The sequence below is a fragment of the Schistocerca nitens genome, chromosome 2, assembly GCF_023898315.1.
Source record: "Schistocerca nitens isolate TAMUIC-IGC-003100 chromosome 2, iqSchNite1.1, whole genome shotgun sequence".
Lineage (NCBI taxonomy): Eukaryota > Metazoa > Arthropoda > Insecta > Orthoptera > Acrididae > Schistocerca > Schistocerca nitens.
Window position 1 is genome coordinate 77,180,648 of NC_064615.1, and position 21,892 is coordinate 77,202,539.

Consider the following 21,892-nt stretch of genomic DNA (forward strand, 5'->3'; position numbering starts at 1 on the left):
GAGTTTATTTTATCTTTTAGAAGTGGAAAGAGATGTTATCCAATGTTCAGTATCGTTAGTTTGTCGCCCTTACACTACGAGCTGCCGCGCGGGATTAGCCGAGCGGTCACAGGCGCTGCAGTCATGGACTGTGCGATTGGTCCCGGCGGAGGTTCGAGTCCTCTCTCGGGCATGGGTGTGTGTGTGTTTGTCTGTGATGTACAGACGGTAGCAGAACCAGGATGGGGAAGGTGTAGGCACATTTATTTGGTCCAAGCCTTGTTGACACAAATTTATTATTTAACAGTAATTGGTTTTACATGCAAGTTAATACAATTAACAGTTTAAAAGGAAGTTTTAGCAATAAAAAAAAATTTTAAAACATTCTATAGAAGAACATGCAACCCCACTCTGAACCATTACATAAAGGTACTGTTAGTAAAAGGTATATTATATCGTACAATAGTGCAACATGTACAAATACTAACAACTACACCAGAAAAATATTGAACTTGTGATTCGTACTACATGTAAATCAAACCTTTAAAAAATCCAATTTGGCAAGAGTGCAACAAATTCCCTACTGCCAGCTTAAAAAGAAAATGTGGCAATGATAATCAGGATTTTTTTTTACCTCCAGATTTCACTTAAGCTTAGGTAAACCCTACACAAATGTCACTAATTTTTCTCTCATGTGACATCAGTTCACCTTTCGTGACAAATGCACAAATTTTCTAAATTATTTTATATCAGTTAAGTAAGCTACAAGACAGAAATAACATTAACGACAGGTGACATGAGTAAACACTGTAAAGTTTTCAATTTCACGACGGTTGTGTTAACTAGCAAATTTTCATTTAAATACTCGCCCCCACGTGTTCCAAAATCAATTCAGTCAGTCTCGAGCAGAAACACAACTTAATACACAAATACGGCAATATCACGGAATAGATGTGTTTATCCCAAACAATATTAGTAGAATTAAGAAATTTTCAATTTAAACGCACCAATTTTAACGAAGTCTAATGTAATAATAATCTGGACAGAACTTTCATAAAATGATCGGTGATAGTGGATAGCGTGCCATACACTATGAAACAAATAAAGAATTATTCACAGTAAACACCTGGCACATGATGATATTCTCTGAAGTATTTCAAATCACAAAATGTTGGCTACAAGTACCAACCACATAATAAAGTAATGATCATGAAATATAATAAAAGTATATGAAAATTTCGGCCTTAGCCAGGTGACGAGAACCACACCAATGCAGTTTCCTGTTACACTCGAGTGCTAGGCCCAACAAACAGCTGGTCATGGAGAACCACGCTAAGCAAGCGAGCATTCCGTCCTCCCCACATGCTCGCAAACAGCCACACTCATCGCAGTCCTTACTCGGCAGGAACCAGTTGACTCCCCGCCGCTTCCGTCCTGTCGCCATATACCGACCGTGCCGTCCTCCCAAAACTGTTGCTTCGCGCGCCAGGGCCAACAGCGCTCAGCGACCACGCCCCCTATCGCCGCAGCGAAAACAAGTGAAATAATCTCGCGGGTAAATCAAATCAGCTGAGCCCTGACACGGCTCATTGTCCTCAGGATAATTTAGGTTAAGTAGTGTGTAAGCTTGGGGACTGATGACCTTAGCAGTTAAGTCCCATAAGGTTTCAGACACATTTGAACATTTTTTAACTATGAGCTACTGGGAGGAACAAGACAAGTTTTGATGCATAAGTTTTCTTAAGATTTCCTAATGATTTTAGATGTGAACTGCTAAAAATTTCTCCTTCATCAAGACTGGAACCGCGACGCAAACCAGCCTTCACTTTACAGATGGCCACCTATTCTCAGAGCCAGCGAAGAGATGAAGTATTTATCTCTACTTTTCTGCCCAGGTGGTGACTATGAGAGATAAATCGTAACATGAAAGACGAGGTTAGTTGCAATTTCCGTGAAGAACGAATTTCCTGGAGTTATAACCAGAAACTGATGACCCTATGCCATACCTTAAGAGAAAAATCACGAAGATTATTCAATGGAAATTACACAAAAAGTCAAGTAAATTTGGCAGGTCAACCCCGTGCATCGAGGAAGTAACTTGTCGATCACAGTGTTCCCCAACTTATTCTACATTGTCGCCAATGTTCAGATATACTAGCAGCAGGAAGAATATCAGCCGATGTCTTCCTTGAATGGACTCACATGGTACTATAGGCTGCATCTCAACGAAGGGTTTCCTTAGGTCAGCATACTAAAAGTATATGCCACAGACTTTTATTCCCATTTCTGTAACTAGATTTAGGCACTAGAGAATAGTTTCTAATAATTCAGATATTCTGACTGCAAACAAATACAGCAAAACCAACAATGGAACATTTATTTTCGTGTCTACCTCAAGTACACCGAAAGCTGAAAAGCTCATTCACCAGACAGGATTAATATTTTTTTAATGTTCCGGTTGTTAGAGAATAAACATCATGAGTAGGCAACACGTCTTTTGATCATTATAGACTCTGAAAATATTTTTCTACAGAAGTACCAGTTTAACAAGTCTTGGTTCCAAAACACTAACATAGATTATTTACAGAGGAATAGACAAACAGTTAGAAGCCGACCACAGGGAAGGTCAATTTGATTCTAGAAAAATGTAGCAATATGCAAGGCACTAATGACCCTATAACTTATCTTAGATTGAGGAAAGAGAAATCTATGTTTATAGCGTTTGTAGACATAGAGAAAGGTTTTGACAGTGTTGACTAGCATACTTTCTTTGAAATTCTGAAAGCCGTAGGGTAAAATACAAGGAGTTAAGGCTATTTACAACTTGCACAAAAACAAGGCAGGTATAGGAGTCGAGGTACATGAAAGGGAAGCAGTTGTTGAGAAAGGAGTGAGACAGGTTTGTAGCCTATCCGCGATGCTATTCAAAAAGAAAAGAAAAAAAACTGGAGTAGGATTTAAAGTTCAGGTAGAAGAAATAAAACTTTGAGGTTTGCCTATGAAATGGTAATTCTTTCAGAGACACCTAAGGACTTGGAAGAGCAGCTAAATGGAATGGACAGTGTGTTGAAAGGAGAATATCATCAGCATCAATAAAAGCAAAACAAGGGTAACGGAATGTAGACGAAGTAAATCGGGTGATTCTAAGGGAATTTTATTAACAAATGAGGCAAAGTAGTAGTTGAGTTTTGCAATTTGTTCGATAAAGTAATTATGGAGGGTGAAGTAGAAAAGGATATAAAACGTAGATTAGGAATGGCAAGTAAAGGGTTTCTGAAAAAGAGAAATTTTATTAACATCGAATTTAGAATCAAGTTTTAGGAAGAATTTTCTAAAAGAATTTGTATGAAGTGTAATCACGTATGGAAGTGAAACATGGATGATAAACAGTTTAGACAAGAAGGAAATGGAAGCTTTTTAAATGTAGTGCTAGAGAAGAATGCTGAACACTGGATAGGTAGATCACATAACTACTGAGCTGGTACTGAACAGAACTTGGGAGAAAAGAAATTTGTTACTCAGCCTGACTAGAAGAGGGGATCGGTTGACAGAACACATTCTGAGACATCAACGTATCACCAATTTAGTACTGGAGGGAATTGTGGAGGTGTAAAAATTTTAGAGAGAGACCAAGAGATGAATACAGTAAGCAGATTCAGAAGGATGTAAGTTGCATTAGTTATTCGGAGATGAAGAGACTTGCACAGGATAGGGTAGCATGGAGCGCTGCATGAAGCCATTCTTCGAACTGAAGATCACAAGAACAAAAAAAAAAAAAAAAACTGTCACTGGCACTAGTACCAAAATAGAGGAACAAAATGAAAAGATAACAACACAGTACTGATTGCAAAATGTGAACATCCTCAGAGAGACTTGGTAACCTACTAACAATAAAGTTTCAAATCAAAGTAGTCTACTGCGCATAGGAACCATACGCCAGAAAGCGGGCTCGGTGAGTGGAGCAAATCAAGTCAGCTAACACGAAATGTGAAGAAGTTGTCACCAGAACTTGTAACAAGGAACACAGAATGCTGGCAGTACTGTCAATAAAGTCATCTTCAAGCAAATCTGTCATTCAGTCTACAAATACTGAAAGAACGAAAATAATCATTTACTCTTAGTGATTATGATATTACCACTTCTGATGCTCTTTCAATAGACGCGAAAAGCATCTGTGTTGAAGAGCTTTCCAATTTGTAATACGCTTAGGGCAGAGATAACCAAGCGTAGCGTGGTGTTAATTTTCTACGCAGCAGTACACAGTTGGCGCAGAGTGTTATTAATTTAGTCGCTAATGATTTTGTACAAACAACGCCTCTAAGCCGCCACAGTATTCACATGAGAATAGTTGAGATGTGGATATCTGTGTCATTTGAGGGTCTTTGTTGGAAAATGATACCCGTATTATAGACTAGCTTGTTCAGTTTGCATTGTGTATTGCGTCAACTAGCTAGCGCAATCAGTGAATGTCTGGATACAACAGTATCGGCGTGAGAAATCATTGAACATTGTGTACTTGCCAAAAATTGCGGAACTGACGGTTATGAACGCGCAGTGAAATCCTAATCTGATTTACTGATGTCATAAAATTTTATTATCCGTGGTTTCCAGACGCTCATACTATTGTTTCAGGACGTACCACTAAATGAGTTAAATTTATTTTCATACTTCTACTTGAAGGTGTACAATAGCACATAATATTGGACATAAAATAGTACTTTGTATTACATTCTCATGTATTTTCTGTATTTCCAGCTGTCGTGATGGTCGGCTACTCACTGTCCGTTCCTGCACCCGACCCCCCCATCATCTTCAAGGCAGACCACCCGTTCGTGTTCCTTATACTGGACCAGCAAACACACACTGTGCTGTTTGCAGGTCGCTACTCAACTCCTCCTTCATGAAGTCTGACGGATGAAGAATTCCGCAAAAAATGTTTTTTCTTTGAAAAAGATGTAATGTACGAAAAATAAATATTTGTTTGTCCATCATGCGCAGTTATTCCTAAACAACAAAAGGGCATGCGTACGTTTTTGCATTTTCTCCCGAATCCCAAGATGAAAGCCGAAAATTTTGTACTGAAGTATGTGAATAAAGAATTCTGCAGTAGCCATGTATGGAGGTGAAACATGGACGATAAATAGTTTGGACAAGAAGAGAAGAGAAGCTTTCGAAATGTGGTGCTACAGAAGAATGCTGAAGATTAGATGAGTAGATCACATAACTAATGAGGAGGTGTTGAATAGGATTGGGGAGGAGTTTGTGACACAACTTGACAAGAAGAAGGGACCGGTTGGTAGGACAGGTTCTGAGGCATCAAGGGATCACAAATTTAGCATTGGAGGGCAGCGTGGAGGGTAAAAATCACAGGGGGAGACCAAGAGATGAATACACTAAGCAGATTCAGAAGGACGTAGGTTGCAGTAAGTACTGGGAGATGAAGAAGCTTGCACTGGATAGAGTAGCATGGAGAGCTGCATCAAACCAGTCTCAGGACTGAAGACCACAACAACAACAACAAACAACAGTAAGTGTGATAAGATTACTCCAAAAGATCTCTAATGGAGAAACATTATTTAAGGAACTATTTAACAGAAAGACTCAGTGTTTCTTGTTTTTATTTTTTATGTCCTTTTTTTTATTTATTTATTTATTTATTGACAAATTACATCCACCATGATTTCCTTTTCCGTGCCAGCCACTTAATCTGAGAACAGCACACACAGATGCATGCGATCCGGTGTCAATATTCCCCTACAGTATGTAACCTGTAAGACTTCCTTTTATCATGGAACACATATCCTGTAACCGTGTCTCTTCTTGTAATTGGCGTTCTTCAAAATGGTTCAAATGGCTCTGAGCACTATGCGACTTAACTTCTGAGGTCATCAGTTGCCTAGAACTTAGAACTACTTAAACCTAACTAACCTAAGGACATCACACACACCCATGCCCGAGGCAGGATTCCAACCTACGACCGTAGCGGTCGCCCGTTTCCAGACGGTAGCGCCTAGAACCGCACGGCCACTCCGGCCGGCAATTAGCGTTCTTCCCGTATTCCTTTCCTCATCGATTCTACCGATAACCTCATCTGTCAACTTAATTTTCAGGATCATTTTGTGACACCATATCTCAATCGCACGGATTCTGTACTTTTCTGGTTTTCTTTTGAGAGGAATGCTCTTTTTTGCCTTTGCTAACCTGTTTCTAACGCCCTCTTTTCTTCGAACGTTAAGCTTTTTTTTCTAGGTGGTGGGATTCCTTCAGTTAATCTCCTACGTAGTCCTCCTTTTCTACATCTACATCTACGTGATTACTCTGCTATTCACAATAAAGTGCCTGGCAGAGGGTTCAATGAAACCTTCAAGCTGTCTCTAGCGTTTCACTCTTGAAGGGCAAGCGGAAAAACGAGCACTTAATTTTTTCTGTGCGAGCCCTGATTTCTCTTACTTTATCGTGATGATCATTTCTCCCTATGTATGTGGGTGGCAACAGAATGTTTTCGCAATCGGAGGAGAAAACTGGTGATTGGAATTTCATGAGAAGATACGGTCGCAACGAAAAAGGCCTTTGTTTTAATGATTGCCACTCCAATACATGTATCATGTCTGTGACATTATCTCCCCTATTTCGCGATAATACAAAACGAGCTGCCCTTCTTTGTACATTTTCGATGTCATCCGTCAGTCCCACCTGATGCTGATCCCACACCGCACAGCAATACTCCAGAATAGGGCGGACAAGCGTGGAGTAAGCAGTCTTTTTAGTAGACCTGTTGCACCTTCTAAGTGTTCTGCCAATGAATCGCAGTCTTTGGTTTGCTCTACCCGCAATATTATCTATGTGATCGTTACAATTTAGGTTATTTGTAATTGCAATCCCAAAGTATTTAGCTGAATTTACAGCCTTGAGATTTGTGTGACTTATCATGTAATCAAAATTTAGCTCTTTTAGTACTCATGTGAATAACTTCACACATTTCCTTATTTAGGGTCAATTGCCACTTTTCGCACCATACAGATATCTTATCGAAATCATTTTGCAATTCGTTTTGGTCATCTGATGTCTTTACAAGACGGTAAATGACAGCAGCATCTGCAAACAACCTAAGACGGCTACTCAGATTGTCTCCTATGTCGTTAATATATATCAGAAACAACAGAGGGCCTGTAGCACTTCCTTGGGGAACGCCGTATATTACTTCTGTTTTACTCGATGACTTTCCGTCTATTACTGCGAACTGTGACTTTTCTGACAGGAAATCACGAATCCAGTCGCACAACTGAGGCAATACTCCGTAGGCACGCAGTTTGGTTAGAAGACGCTTGTGAGGAACGGTGTCGAAAGCCTTCTGGAAATCTAAAAATATGGAATCAGTTTGACATCCCCTGTCGATATCACTTATTACATCATGAGTATAAAGAGCTAGTTGTGTTTCACAAGAACGATATTTTCTGAGTCCGTGCTGACTATGTGTCAATAAATCTTTTTCTTCGAGGTACTTCATAATGTTCGAATACAGTGTATGCTCCAAAATCCTACTGCAAATCGACGATAGTGATATAGGCCTGTAATTCAGCGGATTACTCCTACTTCCCTTTTTGGGTACTGGTGTGACTTGGGCAATTTTCCAGTCTTTAGGTACGGATATTTCTGAGAGGAACCTGACTGGTATACAATCTGGACCGGAGGCCTTGGCTTTATTAAGTGATTTAAGCTGCTTTGTTACACCAAGGATATTTACTTCTATGTTTCTCATCCTGGCAGTTGTTCTTGATTGGAATTCAGGAATATTTACTTCGTCTTCTTTGGTGAAGGAGTTTCGGAAAACCGTGTTTAAGAACTCTGCTTTAGTGGCACTGTCATCAATGACTTCACCGTTGTTATCGCGCAGTGAAGGTATTGATTGCGTCTTGCCACTGGTGTGCTTTATGTATGACCAGAATCTGTTTGGGTTTTCTGCCAGATTTCGAGACAGAATTTCTTTGTGGAAATTATTAAAAGCATCTCGCATTGAAGTACGCGCTATGTTTCGAACTTCTGTAAAACTTTGACTAATCTTTTTTTGCTTCTCATTTCTTTCGTCTTTCTTTGGATTAATCGTAATGAATATTCTTTGCTCAGTAGACTTTTTTCCTTACTATAGTTCTTGTAATTCTTTCTTGTACTCAAAGGGAGTAGTAGCAGTGTCGTTAACGACTCTTGTCGCTAATATCCCCCCTCCCCCCCCCCCGAATTTTAATGCCACTTCTGAATATTTCTTTTACTGCTGCTGCACTTCTTCGATGTACTGTTTGATATCTAGAGGAGAAATGCTGCATCTTTGTCTTACGCCATTTTTGATGCGAGCACGCGGGCACTTCTCCCTTGGTCTTACATTCTTATTATTCCCTCTTGTTTCTTTTGCTTACTGTATGTTACCCGTCTCTAACTCTTTTCTGATAACTTCAAACATCTTGGCTAATTTTAAAGGTCAGATGCTTTTTCTATCGCAATAAATCGTTTTGTGAGCTTACTGTGCGTTGGGGAAGTATGGACTTCTTCCAAAAGGTAGTGATAAACGTCAAGGATAAGCAGAACAGAAATACTCGTATGTAATGCCGAAGAGGTCAGAGTTAGTAACGCTGTCTATCTTGAATATACATGCAAAATCGTCACACGCAACATACTTACATAAAATCAGTGCTATGGAAAGGCTGTGTCCTCATATCTTATATAGCATGGATTAGGGCAATAAATAGTTCCAAGAAAGTAACAGATTACTTTGAAGATGTGTTATTTTTACGCTTATTGCGTCCAGCTGTGCAACGGGACAGTCTCCTCGGGTATGCAAGAATAAATTCAGAAGGCAGAAATAGTTAACTAGCTGAAAGATCATTTAATAATTTATTAACTTCCTGTCGTACATATTATCGTAGTAGACCAGTGAAGCAGGGCAACCACAACTCAGATATTGGCGTCCAGTTCCTGAAATTTAGCTAACATATATAGCGCTGCTGTTGGTTATTGGTTATAATTCTCAACGCCTAATCTGAAGTTGAGCGCCTAATTATCAAAGTAACTGTAAATAGCGTATTTGAGCTCCGTGGCAAGAAAAAGTGATGGTTCACCTATCGTGGCACATTTAAATAAAGAATAAAGCAAGTATACAAGATAATGCACTATTACCAAAAAAAAAAGAAAAGAAGAAAACGACGCACCACGAAAGAATTATCCGAATGGGACGGAAATCGGTAGGTGTGATATAATACATATAGGACAAACAAATGATAATATTTTCTGAAAAATTTAATGATTTATTCAAGAGGAGGGCAACGGCCTTGCCGCAGTGGATACACCGGTTCCCGTGAGGTCACCGAAGTTAAGCGCTGTCGGGCGTGGTCGGCACTTGGATGGGTGGCCATTTTTCGGGGTGCACTCAAGCCTCGTGATGCCAATTGAGGAGCTAGTCGACCGAATAGTAGCGGCTTCGGTCAACAATACCATCATAACGACCGGGAGAGCGGTGTGCTGACCCCACGCCCCTCCTACCCACATCCTCCACTGAGGATAACACGGCGGTTAATTGGTCCCGGTAGGCCACTCGTGGCCTGAAGATGGAGTGCTACTCAAGAGGAAGAGCTTCACAAACTGAGTAAGTCGATAGCGCGTTGGTCCACTATTGTCCAGGACGTCTCCAGACAGGTCTTCGGGCTGGAATTTCATTGACTGGAGTAGAACTGTCTTTAGTGATGAGTCCCACTGCGAACAGAGCCGAGACGACCAGCGAAGATGTGTCTGGAGACGCCTCAGACAGTAGTGAGATACCAGTCTGAGTTTTACCCTCATTGTCTGGGATGCCATTTCTTTTCATAGCAGGACCTCTTTCTTTGTCATACAGAGCATCTTTACAGCTCAGCGGTACGTCGACGATATTCTAGTCCCGTAATGTTGCCCTTCTTGGCCAGGTATCCTGAGCTTACATTTCAACAAGATAACGCTCGCCCTCATACAACAAGAGTTTTACTGTTTGTCTTCGTGCTTGCCAAAACGTATCTTGGCCAGCAAGGTCGCCGGATCTCGCCACAATTGAGGTCTGGAGCATTTTGAGCAGGGCCCTCCAACCAGTTCATGATTCTGACGATCTAACTCACCAATTGGAAAGAATGTGGCATGATATACCTCAGGAGGGTATCCACAATAACTCCATCAATCAATCCCCAGCTGAATAGCGGCATGCGTAAGGATCAAAGGTGGATTTGTGCATGACTTGCTCAAATTGTGGAGCTCTTTCTCTTTGACAAATCATTCAATTTTTCATATTCTAATCATTTGTTTGTTGTACATAATATCACAGCTATCGATTTCGCATGTCTGAAAAAAATTTTGTCAGCTGCATGAGATATTTTTACTGAATTATATGTTTTAGAATGCGCTGAGGGTTTTTTTTTCCAAATTGAAACACAAGAAATTGGCAAAAGCACTCGTTTATTCAAAATTATCAAACATAATATTCTTTTTACAACCAATGAGACATTATTTTGAGACATATAGTAACAACATTATACTTATTCATGCTTTTTATGAAATTTTTTCTTCTTTTCTTTGATACTTCGCCCAGTCCTTTTCCGATTTCCATCTTTAGTTTCCCGCTTTAGCATCCAACAGTGGTCAGCAAGCATAGTGACATCCCATCTTCCTTGGTACCGTCTCTCGATATCACGGACTTCCTGGTGAAACCCCTGCCCCTGTTCTTCACTGTAAGCTCCCAGGTTTTCAGGAAAACTGTCTATGTGGGAGTGTAAAAGATGGACCTTCAAGCTCATCTGGCTGCCTTGAGCTTCGTATGCTGCTAGTATCCGTTGAACAATGATTTTGTAGTCAGGATCCTTAGTATTTCCCAAAAACTTTCGCACTACATCCTTGAACGATACCCAAGCTGCTTCTTCCTTCTCATTCATACTTTCCACAAAGAGGGTGTCAGTTAAAAGTTTTCTTATGTCGGGGCCAGTGAAAACTTCCTCTTCCAGCTTTGCTTCTGACAGCTTTTATTTTTTAATCTGGAACCTAACAGTTCGGCTGCATCTTTTGAAAGACCTGAATCTCTTACTGGATCATTGAGCTCACTTTGAGAAAATACTTGAAGCATTTCATCTTAGTCTGCAGAAAAATCTGAGCTTGATTGACCCTGAGGAGGTAATGTAACTTCGTCCTCCAACTCATTCGGGTATTCATCCAAACTGGAAGGTTGCTACGGGATAGGTATTTCAGAGCTGGACGTATAGCTGAGTCAAGGTTAGGATAACTTATGCTTCTTTTGTTTTTTGAATTGAATCCGTTTACGTCAACTGAACAGAGATAGAAATCAGTGGTATGGTTTGTCTGCTCACACCATATCATAGGAATTCCAAATCGAAATATATTTTTCTTAACCTTAAACCACAAACGAAGATCTTCTTCACATTTTCTACACCCCTTACGCAGGGCCCATGGTTTATCTTAATCACCAAGTTTTAATTGTATAAAGACTGGCCATACTATGGACTATGAAAAAACAAAAATACTTTGTCAATCCTCCTACTTCTGGGACTACGTTACTAAAGAGGCCATCGAAATCCGACTACAGGACGATCTAATTAATAAAGGCAGCGGCCTTCAACTTAGTCAGGCTTGGAACCCTGCACTCAGCCTGGAGAGAAAGATGCGGTCCCACAGATCGAGGACCGCCCCCGACGGCGGCAGCAGGGAGACTGCAGACCCCAGTTCAGAACCAGGCGCCGCTTCCCCCACCACCTCCAGCAGCCGCCGCGCCGGCCGCACCAAAGACACCAGGAGAGGAACGGTGGAGGGGGTAACGGATAGTATATATAGGGAGCCGAGAGAAACATCACAGCATTCGTTAGGAACCAACTGAAGATGGCAGCGTGTACGTCTGCTGAAATATTGTGGAGAAATTACGACGCTACCCGGTCGGATACCCGAGAAATGTTCAAATTGGAAATACGCTGGTAAAACTTCAGATCACATATGTCAGTGCTTTTTAGGAGACCACACTCTTTAAAGGGTTTAGTTTTGGAAATCGGGACTCTAAGAATTCCTCTGGTCTTAGGATTTTCAACGAGCAAGGGCACTGGCGTCATGAAGTGCAAAATGTGCCCCGGCCCTTCCTAACTTTGCTGTAATTTCCTATCACCTTCTATTTCCCCCAGCTGACAGCCCCAAATTTCGCGAATCTGTCCTCCTGCCGTAATGAGATCAGCAACCTGCCAGCATCATAGATTCCCATCGGCGAGCTTCAGATGATTATTCGCGCACTTCTGGCTAGGCCGAATTTGCGCAGCGTCAACTTTCTCATGAAGGAGGTCAGTAGGTAAACGGGTGTTTTGCCTAAAAGCAAACACCAGGGCGGCCAATGTTCGCTCTTGTGCCACGTGCAAAGCTGTATTGAAAGAATACCCTATCTAGGTAGTGAGCTCTCCCAACGGGTATGATCACCGTCGTGAAAGGCAATGAGGGCCGCACGCAAGTTGACTCGTTCAGCGGGCGAATGATTTAGATAATACGCCGTTGTTATGATGCCAGGCTGAAAACAGAAATTTCAAAAAACAGCAAAGGTGAACTTCGGAGTATTATCAGAAACTAGCACCCTACAAACGTTCCAAATATTGACTGAAGGCATTTCATAGTAATTTGGAACATAGTACCAAGAGTAGGATCAACCAAACGGGTAAATGCGTTCACGCAATCATGTAACGGTTTCCCTCTCGTGAACGTGAGAAACGCCCCACATAGGCCTAATTGACGTACGTCCTCTCCATGGGCTGATTGTTTACTTTCAATGCGAGGAACCTTTGCAGAGTATTCCGTGCCGTCTTACCAACTGAAGCTCGAAACGAAATCCCTAATCTGCCTCTCCATTTCCTAATCTTCATCCTTGTCTTAAGGATGCACAGATCACCGCCTACAAAGGTTTGGTTGTAATACTGGAGTACATTTAGATCTCGCGAAAGCTAGAGTCCCTTCAAAAATTAAAATATTGTACCAGCTGTACACCACCCTGAATCTATAGCCGACACGACTGAATAACCCACGTTACCACAAACAGGTCTTCCTTCCACCAGATCACAACGTAAAATGTCTCTTGAGCACACCACTCTAAAAGAATCTGTCTCCGCTTGACTCCACTAGCGTTCCGCCACTGTCGAACTCTCGCTGGCTGCAGGTTATCCCCACCGACAACACATCTTTCTTATGTTCTAAGACATGATTTCGACTAAACTTGACCACTTTCCGCTCTAAACAAATCTATTAAAACACTATTGAAACAAATAAATGTTGTAAACACTTGGTCACACTCAAATCATTTACAATAAATAAAAATAATAGTTTGTTGATAGATAAATAAGCTAGTGTTCTGGTGCAAGTACACTTACATTAAATGGCAAGCAGACGACCTTGTAGGTGGAGCAGACTCAGCTATGAGTACCCACCCTGGCTATTAATAACCGCTTTAGCTGTATTTGGTCCTTTACTACTGTATCACTAGCGGCGAACATGAAGACGTGGCTTTTAGCGCCACGAAATCGGTAATGATACAGTAATAAAGGACCAAATACAGCTGGAGCGGTTATTAATACCCAGAATTAAATGACAAGGATTGTCGTTAGGACGAAGTGGCCGTGCGGTTAAAGGCGCTGCAGTCTGGAACCGCAATACCGCTACGGTCGCAGGTTCGAATCCTGCCTCGGGCATAGATGTTTGTGATGTCCTTAGGTTAGTTAGGTTTAACTAGTTCTAAGTTCTAGGGGACTAATGACCTCAGCAGTTGAGTCCCATAGTGCTTTGAACCATTTGATTGTCGTTAAATATTATTTAAACAATTATTTATTTTTACTTGATACAAGCGTCTTCTGACATCTTTTCAATAGTGGTCGCAGTTAACACATGCGATTGACCATTTTTAAATTACATTTGTTGTCTTCACATTGGCTGTAATTACATTTCAGTAAAGTTACTAGCGAAAATGATACCATATTTTTAATAACTATACAAGTGTGACAAGATACGAGGTTTTCATGCTGAATTCATTTACTGTGTTATTGTGGTGGAAACGCCATTATGAGAAAAATTTGAATAATAAAAAAATACAAATACGTAACACATCAATAAATAAATTAGGTAGAAATGAGTAGCTTTCAGATATGATAGCTATAGTGCAATACTGTCATCTGACGTATCTTTAGTTGAAATCACACGAAGCGTTTAAAAGCATCCATGGTCTAGGGGAGGCGGAATGGTAGCTCAGCATGTTCGGTAGAGGGTTATCTGCCTTCTGTAAGAAAAAAATCTGAGTGAACTGATCAAGGAAGAACTTGAACGTATGTCATGGGACGTCCGCCCGTACAAATGCAATGAACAAAATGAGATTTAAAAAAAAGGGGGTGACAGTGTCTTTGAGTAGCTGTAAAGACATTCTCAGTGCCGGGTTCGAACCCCACCACTGATTACATTTTGAATAAAAATTATCAGTAAAGGCGGCCGAAGACTTCCATCATAAGTAGACATTCTCGTTCAGCGAAAGGCACTCTCTTTCTCTCGTGGTAGGAAACTGCCCCTAAAGGTGGAAGAGTCAGCAATGATCACCGACATGAGGATGCAGAAGGCAATGGAAACCATTGCACTGAAGACACATAAGTGTATCCACGGGACATATGGCCTGTAACTGAAAAAGTGTCATGATAATATCTCCATTGGCAAAAGATTCCGGGTTACACCTCCTTTCAGATCTCGAGGAGGGGACTGCCAAGGGGGAGGTGGACATGAGAAAAATATTGAATAAACAATGGGAGGATACCGCTCTACGAGCCGGAAGGTGGACTGTCAGAAATTTGAATGTGGTGGGGAAGGCAGAAGATCTGAAAAGGCAAATCACAAGGCTCAATGTAGATACAGTTGGAGTCAGTCAAGTGAAATGGAAAGAAGACAAGAACTTCTGGTCAGATGAATATAAGGTAATATCAACAACAGCAGGAAATGGTATAAAGCGAGTAGTTTAGCGAATGAGTTACTGTCGCCATTTCAGTGGTACGATCGTTCTCGTCAGACTCGACAGTAAGCTAACACCGACGATTGTTCATATATACATGTCGACGTCGCAAGCGGAAGACGAAGAGGTAGGAAAAGTACACGAGGATATTGATCGGGTAATTAAGTAAGTAGAAGGAGATGTAATGTGGTTGTAGGGGAAGAAGAAAGGATTACGAGGGAATATGGGCTTGTAGACAGGAATGAGAGAGGACAAAGACTAATTGAGTTCTCCAATAAATTGCAGCTAGTAACAGTAGACATTCTATTCAAGGATCACAAGAGGAGGAGATATATCTGGAACAGACCGGGAGATACGGGAAGATCTCAGTTAGATTACATCACGTTCGGGCACCGATTCCGAAATCAGATACTTAGGGACGGAAATAGACTGAGATCACAATTTAGTAGTAATGGAGAGCAGGCCGAAGTTTAAGAGACTAGTCAGGAAGAATCAACGCGCAAAGAATGGGAAACGGAAGCACTAAAGAACGAAGCGCTACTCTTGAAATTCTCTGAGGGCCCACATACAGCGATAAGTAATAGCTCAATAGGTAGTTTAGCTGAAGATGAATAGTCTAGACATCTCTCATAAAGGACAATCACAGAAGATGGAAAGAAAAATATAGGTAAAAGGATGGTAACTGCGAAGAAACCGTGAGTAACAGATAAAATACTTGAGTTGGTCGATGAAAAAATGAAGAACAATAATGTTGAGGGATATTCAAGAATACAGAAATACAAATCACTGAAGAATGACATAAATAGGAAGTGCAGAGGAAATGGCTGCAGGAAAATATGAAGAAATAGAAAAAGAAATTACCGTCAGCAGGACTGACTCGGTATACAGAGAAGTAAGAACAACTTTCAGTGAAATTAATAGCAATGGTGGTAACATTAAGAGTGTGATGTGAATTCCACTGTTAAGAGGAGAGAGCAGACATTTGGAAAAAGTACATTGAGGGGGGAACACTGCAGTGTTCTCCACGCCAGCACGGACGAATCTGTTCCAGAAGCTCGAAACCGGCCATCTACAAGATGAAAATTAATAACTTAAATGTGATCACGACTGTGTTTCTTTTAAATAAGTTATAACGTTAATAGATCGTTGTATTTCGTGGAACAATGTCCCACTAAATCCTAGTTGAAGAAACGACTTTAACATGTTCTCGCCATAGAAATGCAAACGAACCTTCCCTCTTCGTGACAATGCAAGACCGCATACAAGTCTGCGCACCTGAGAGGAGCTCACAAAACATCAACTGTTCTTCATCAGCCACCCTAAACCCAGATCTCCCACCTTCCGACTTCCATCTTGAGCTGTGGCTGGCTCATGCTATGCGTTGGATTAAACCTTGGTTGCTATTCTGTGATTAGTCTCCCACGGTTATCGCGATTATGCTGTTATGCTCTCTTTCCACGGGTAGCAGCAGCGGTGTGTATCGATATTCACACCTTGGATTATCTTTGGCCTGGCGCTTATAGTTTCTGGCTGGGCTGTGTGCGAGTAGTTGGTCGGTTGGCGTGGAGCAGCGAGGAAGTCTCCGTGGCGCGTAGGTTGGCCAGGTCCGCTGGTGTCCTGTATGCGGTGTCGGAGTGTGTGGTGCTGTTTCCATAGCTACAAGGTTCGTGACTCACCGATCTTGGACATGAAAGTTGAATTTTCACTTAATCTACCAGCAAGTCACGACTATTCACATTATGTCGTTTGGATTTCGTTGTCAGCCGCTGGGATATTCCCGCGAGCAACAACGTTGCCAAATTTTAACCACCCTCCAGTGGAGTTTACCTGTACTTGGTTATTTAAATTGAAGTGCACCAGCGGAATCTTCTGCCTTGTGGCCGTTAACGTTCCGGTTACCTGCCCTGGCCATTGACGTAAATTCAGGCACTGTATTTTCCTCGTCGTGTTGTCGCTGTCCAGCACGGTGTGTAGTTTGACAGCTCCATGTATAATTGGTTGTGGGTGCCAATACTTACTACGATGTTCCATTGAACTCCCTGTTGTGTGATTATCAGGTGAAGTGGAGATTAGCTTGTCAGTGGGTCCGTTGACTGTCTGTCGGTTGGGTTTTCGTCAGATCAACAATGGTTGGGCCGACTGCCTGTCTCACCTAAGTGAGCATTAGTGTTTGAATTCCAGGCCGACACTCATAACTTCTGAGCGCCCTTGGGTGTACTGCCTTTTCTTGTTTGTACTTGTATGGCTTCTAGCCGATTTTTACATTGAGGTTGTTTTGCCGTTAAGTCGTCAGGTGGTTTGGGCCTTCAGCCTAATTTAAGAACTGTTTTACGTAAAACCTTTGGTATTTTTAAAATTAGTGTTATTGAGTCTTAAGTGTTGGGTCTTCAGCTGATTTTTTATTTAAGTTGTTTGCTCTTAAAGAGTCAGATTCTTTGGCTCTTCAGCCTAATTAAGGAACAGTTTTAAGATAAAGCTTTGCCTTTTAAATTTCTGATTTTTTATTTTCTTTTTTTTTTTAGCTTTGAGTTATTGGCTTTCAGCCGTTTTTAAATTAAAGTGTGCCACGCGGGATTAGCCGAGCGGTCTCAGGCGCTGCAGTCATGGACTGTGCGGCTGATCCCGGCGGAGGTTCGAGTCCTGTCTCGGGCATTGGTGTATGTGTTTGTCCTTAGGACAATTTAGATTAAGTAGTGTGTAAGCTTAGGGACTGATGACCTTAGCAGTTAAGTCCCATAAGATTTCACACACATATGAACACAAATTAAAGTGGTCTTGCCATTAAGGCATGCAATTGTACGGCGCATTCAGCCGCTAATTAAGTTCCAAACTTAAGCTGTGTTCTTTTTTTTAAAAAAAATTTCTTGGCTCTTGTAATGTTTGATCAAATAAAACGTTGTATGTTCGAGCGTAATTGACAGCCACATATTTTGGCCCCTTTCCACAACTTAAAGTATCTGTCCTGTCCTGCGGTTTTAGCAGGGCGTCTCACGTCTGCTGGCCCAGTGAATGAAGGATGAGCTCCGCAGGAAGCAGTAGGTGAATGATGGACAGGTTATCGATGCAGCAAAACATTGGCTCTGATGTCGGCGAGTGGAGTGGCACCATGCGAGAATACAGACCCTCCCAGTAAGAGGCGTAAGCGCGTCACATTGAACGTAGTTTATGTCGAAGAATACGGTTTTGCAGCCACATCAGTGGTGAATAATGTGTAGTATTGGAATCTTGAATAAAAGCGAGCTGCTGTCAGAAAAAAGAAGCGTTGCATTACTTAACGAACGCGCCTCGTACTTATGGATAACAATGAACACTGTGCAATAGTAGTGATAGAACATTAATGTGTATACACACACACACGCACACACACACACACACACACACACACACACACACACACACACAAGTGAACAAATAACAGTGGCAGAACAGTCCAGGCCAAGTTCAGTAACCAGCACAGTTCGTCATAATGTATCACTGAACAGTCCTAATGACAAGTTAACCTTCGCGGAGAGCGAAAGTTGAGAGAGAGAGAGAGAGAGCGGGCCGCGCTGTTTGTTTGTTTGTTTTAGGGGCAATCAGCTGCGCGGTCATCAGTGCCTGTACAAAGTCCCAATTTGTACGCAGTCCAGTTTTTACACTGTCCAATCCAGCCATTGTCACGAACGATGATGGTGGTGAAATGATGAGGACAACACAAACACTCCGTCCCTGAGCAGAGGAAATCTCCAGCCCAACAGGGAATCGAACCCGGGACCCGTGAACCAGAGGCAGCAACGCTATCTACTAGATCACGAGTGCCACCCCCCCCCCCCCCCCCCCCCCCGCCTCGCTCATCAAACGCCAGCAAACGGTGTAGGCGCTGTCGTATCGGTTCCTCGCCATCGGCACCACATTTGGACTCCGCCTTTGTGCTGGTGGGGGCGTGAACTCCCCGCCACAAAAGCTACGAGTCAGTTTTATGTACGCTACATTTTGCCTCACTTGGAGAACAATAAGCGACAAGAAACTTACGAGGGAGTTTTCCACTTGTTAAGAGCCCCATTTGCTATTCCTCAAGACAACAGATCCTGAGATTACTCTGAAAACTCATTTTAGGGCCGACTCCTAAAGACCAAGGTTCAACTGGTTCAACTGTCTCTGAGCACTATGGGACTTAACTTCTGAGGTCATCAGTCCCCTAGAACTTAGAACTACTTAAACCTAACTAACCTAAGGACATCACACAACACCCAGTCATCACGAGGCAGAGAAAATCCCTGACCCCGCCGGGAATCGAACCCGGGAACCCGGGCGCGGGAAGCGAGAACGCTACCGCACGACCACGAGCTGCGGACAAAAGACCAAGGTTCAAATGGCTCTGAGCACTATGGGACTCAACTGCTGAGGACATTAGTCCCCTAGAACTTAGAACTAGTTAAACCTAACTAACCTAAGGACATCACAAACATCCATGCCCGAGGCAAAAAGACCAAGGGAACAGCGACTGAACAACAAGGTGAGTCATACCATGGGTGCACAAGACCGGGATGATATGAAAACGTTTGTATTACGGAATAATAAATGTTTGTCATAAGGTGAGAAGTTTCACGCCCCACCACTGTCAGGACAGAAGTTGGCTGCTAATAGATCTTGTCTTAATCACGCCTGTTCCCATCCTCTTTTTCTCCTCATGGGTACAGTATTTGCAGCTATTATGACCTTCAGACCCGAAGATCATACAACCGTAGTCAAAGTGCAACCACAGGAAACTGTCAAATTGTAGGAGACATTGCGGCGGCGCGGTTGTGTTCGTCCATTACCTGCACCTACCTGTGAACTCTTTGCAGCAGATCGCCGGTATAACAGCTGAGCAGAAACCTACAGTACTGCGACTCGCACCAGGCTGCATACAACGTAACTATCCTAAGAATCGCGAAAAAGTCATAATTTTGAATGAAAGGTGGAAATACTGGCAAAACTTCGGTATATTCTGAACCATGAGATGGACACGTTCACTGCCAAGCCCGTGCTATTCTTAACACTGCCGTGCACAAACCCTTTCATTCACGGCAGCAAGTTTATGGTAACGCATTTTCCGAAATCTGAACAGCTACTAAGAACGCATTGTTCTTAAAAAAAATGATCGCCCTACTATTACGTATATAGGTGTCTAATGCACTCAAGCTTTTAGTCACCGCCCGCCAGAGTGGTCGAGCGGTTCTAGGCGCTTCAGTCTGGAACCACGCGGCCGCCACGGTCGCAGGATCGAAACCTGCTTCGGGCGTGGATGTGTGTGATGTCCTTAGGTTAGTTAGGTTTAAGTAGTCCTAAGTTCTAGGGGACTGATGACCTCAGACGTAAAGTCCCATAGTGCTCAGAGCCATTTGAACCATTTTTTTTTTAGTCACCGATCTGCTCAATATGCCACGCGGAATTACTGTCTTTTCTCATAAACAAAATTACTTAAAAATCCGTACTTTCAACAACAAAAAAAAACACACCAGAACAAATATGCCTTCACTTTAAAACACTTTTGAAACATGTAGCACAACTAAAACCGGTAAATTATAACTTCCTTCGGAGCTCATACTTCACACGACCGTACCATTCTGAGGCTAGGCTCCGACTCTCTTAGACTGTTTTCAGTATTCTGTATGTCCAAGACGCGAGAAGAATACTCCGTTCTGATTGGTCAGTTTTCTTTAAGACCTATAGAAAAACATTATTCTCCCGCGTTAGTCTGCGATTTTCATGATCAACCAATCAACAAACAACACACTTTCGAACTCTACTTTTTCCTTAAATAAAAATGTAATATTCTGATATTTTGTTTATACTTTACGTTATTAACTATTTTTATTTGCACTCGAATTAGCTTTTCTCTTGCCATAAACTTACTTAACATGTTATGATACACAATTCCCCGTCGTCTGCGTTTACACAGTCTTAAAAATTTGTCACACTAGTTGGTACAGCGTTCATCAGTAGATCAGTGATCTACATATTTACTTTAGACCACATTCAAGCATTTTCACACTACTAAAATTATGTAAAAACATAAATAAACAAAACAGCCTTCCAGAAATAAACAGAACAATCCACAAAAACATCCTCGTGACGTGCTTCTTCAATGTCTCTGTCCACTACTGGATTCTGATGGTCAACATTCTTAACTACATTATAGTTCTTTCTGTTTAGTCCTGTCCGCTACTGTCCTCTAGCAGGTGAAAAGTAGAATTACATACTCGACTGATCCCGCTATAGACCACCTGTCAATGTGAACGCATGAGTCATTCTGCCGATACATAGGCTCTAGACAGAAGCGATGTAAGGCGTCACGCCTCCACGTTCCTCTATCTTCCAACCAGTTAATGTCAATGGCTTTGAGGCACTCTGTTTTAGGACTAACCCGCAAAGGGCACATCATAGAACCAAGACCTTGACCAAGCAGTATGCTTTACACTACAACAGACTGCAGATTTTTGTACTTGCTGGCTGCTGGAAAATGTGTAATAGATGTGAGTGTATGGGACAAGTATTGCAAATAAACAAGAATTATGTGTTTGTCTCGAATGTAGCTTCCTTATACTGGAAGTAGTCTTAAGCTGAGGTTTGAAGATGGTCGCCTGTCTAAAATTAGAATTCCGGAAATAAATATTAATTTACAAAATTGTGAGTTACAGTTTACGCAAAGGCCAATTTTGCGTTTTGCAACTGCAAGAACAAGTAGTTTTTAATATTCAAGGACGATCTTAGCCGAAATCGCTTGCGGCGCGTATGTTCTGTAACTTACGTGGCTTTTGTAGTCCAATTTGGGATCGTTTCCCGGCTTAACAGACCGCAAGGGTCTTATGTCAAACTGTTCACATCGATTTCTCGTACAAACTGTGGTACACTGTAAACTACACC

General features: G+C 41.9%; 1 protein-coding gene across 2 annotated transcripts in view; it reads left to right on the forward strand.

The window, feature by feature from the left end:
• The window catches only part of LOC126235751 (serpin B6-like), a 104,569-nt gene extending 99,599 nt beyond the window's left edge, over positions 1 to 4,970 (forward strand). For both annotated transcript variants that reach the window (XM_049944542.1, XM_049944543.1), the window contains exon 8: positions 4,735 to 4,970. In XM_049944542.1, the coding sequence (XP_049800499.1) occupies positions 4,735 to 4,883 (149 nt within the window). In that variant the 3' untranslated portion in view covers positions 4,884 to 4,970. The remainder of the gene's footprint in view (positions 1 to 4,734) is intronic.
• The last annotated feature ends 16,922 nt before the right edge of the window (positions 4,971 to 21,892 follow it).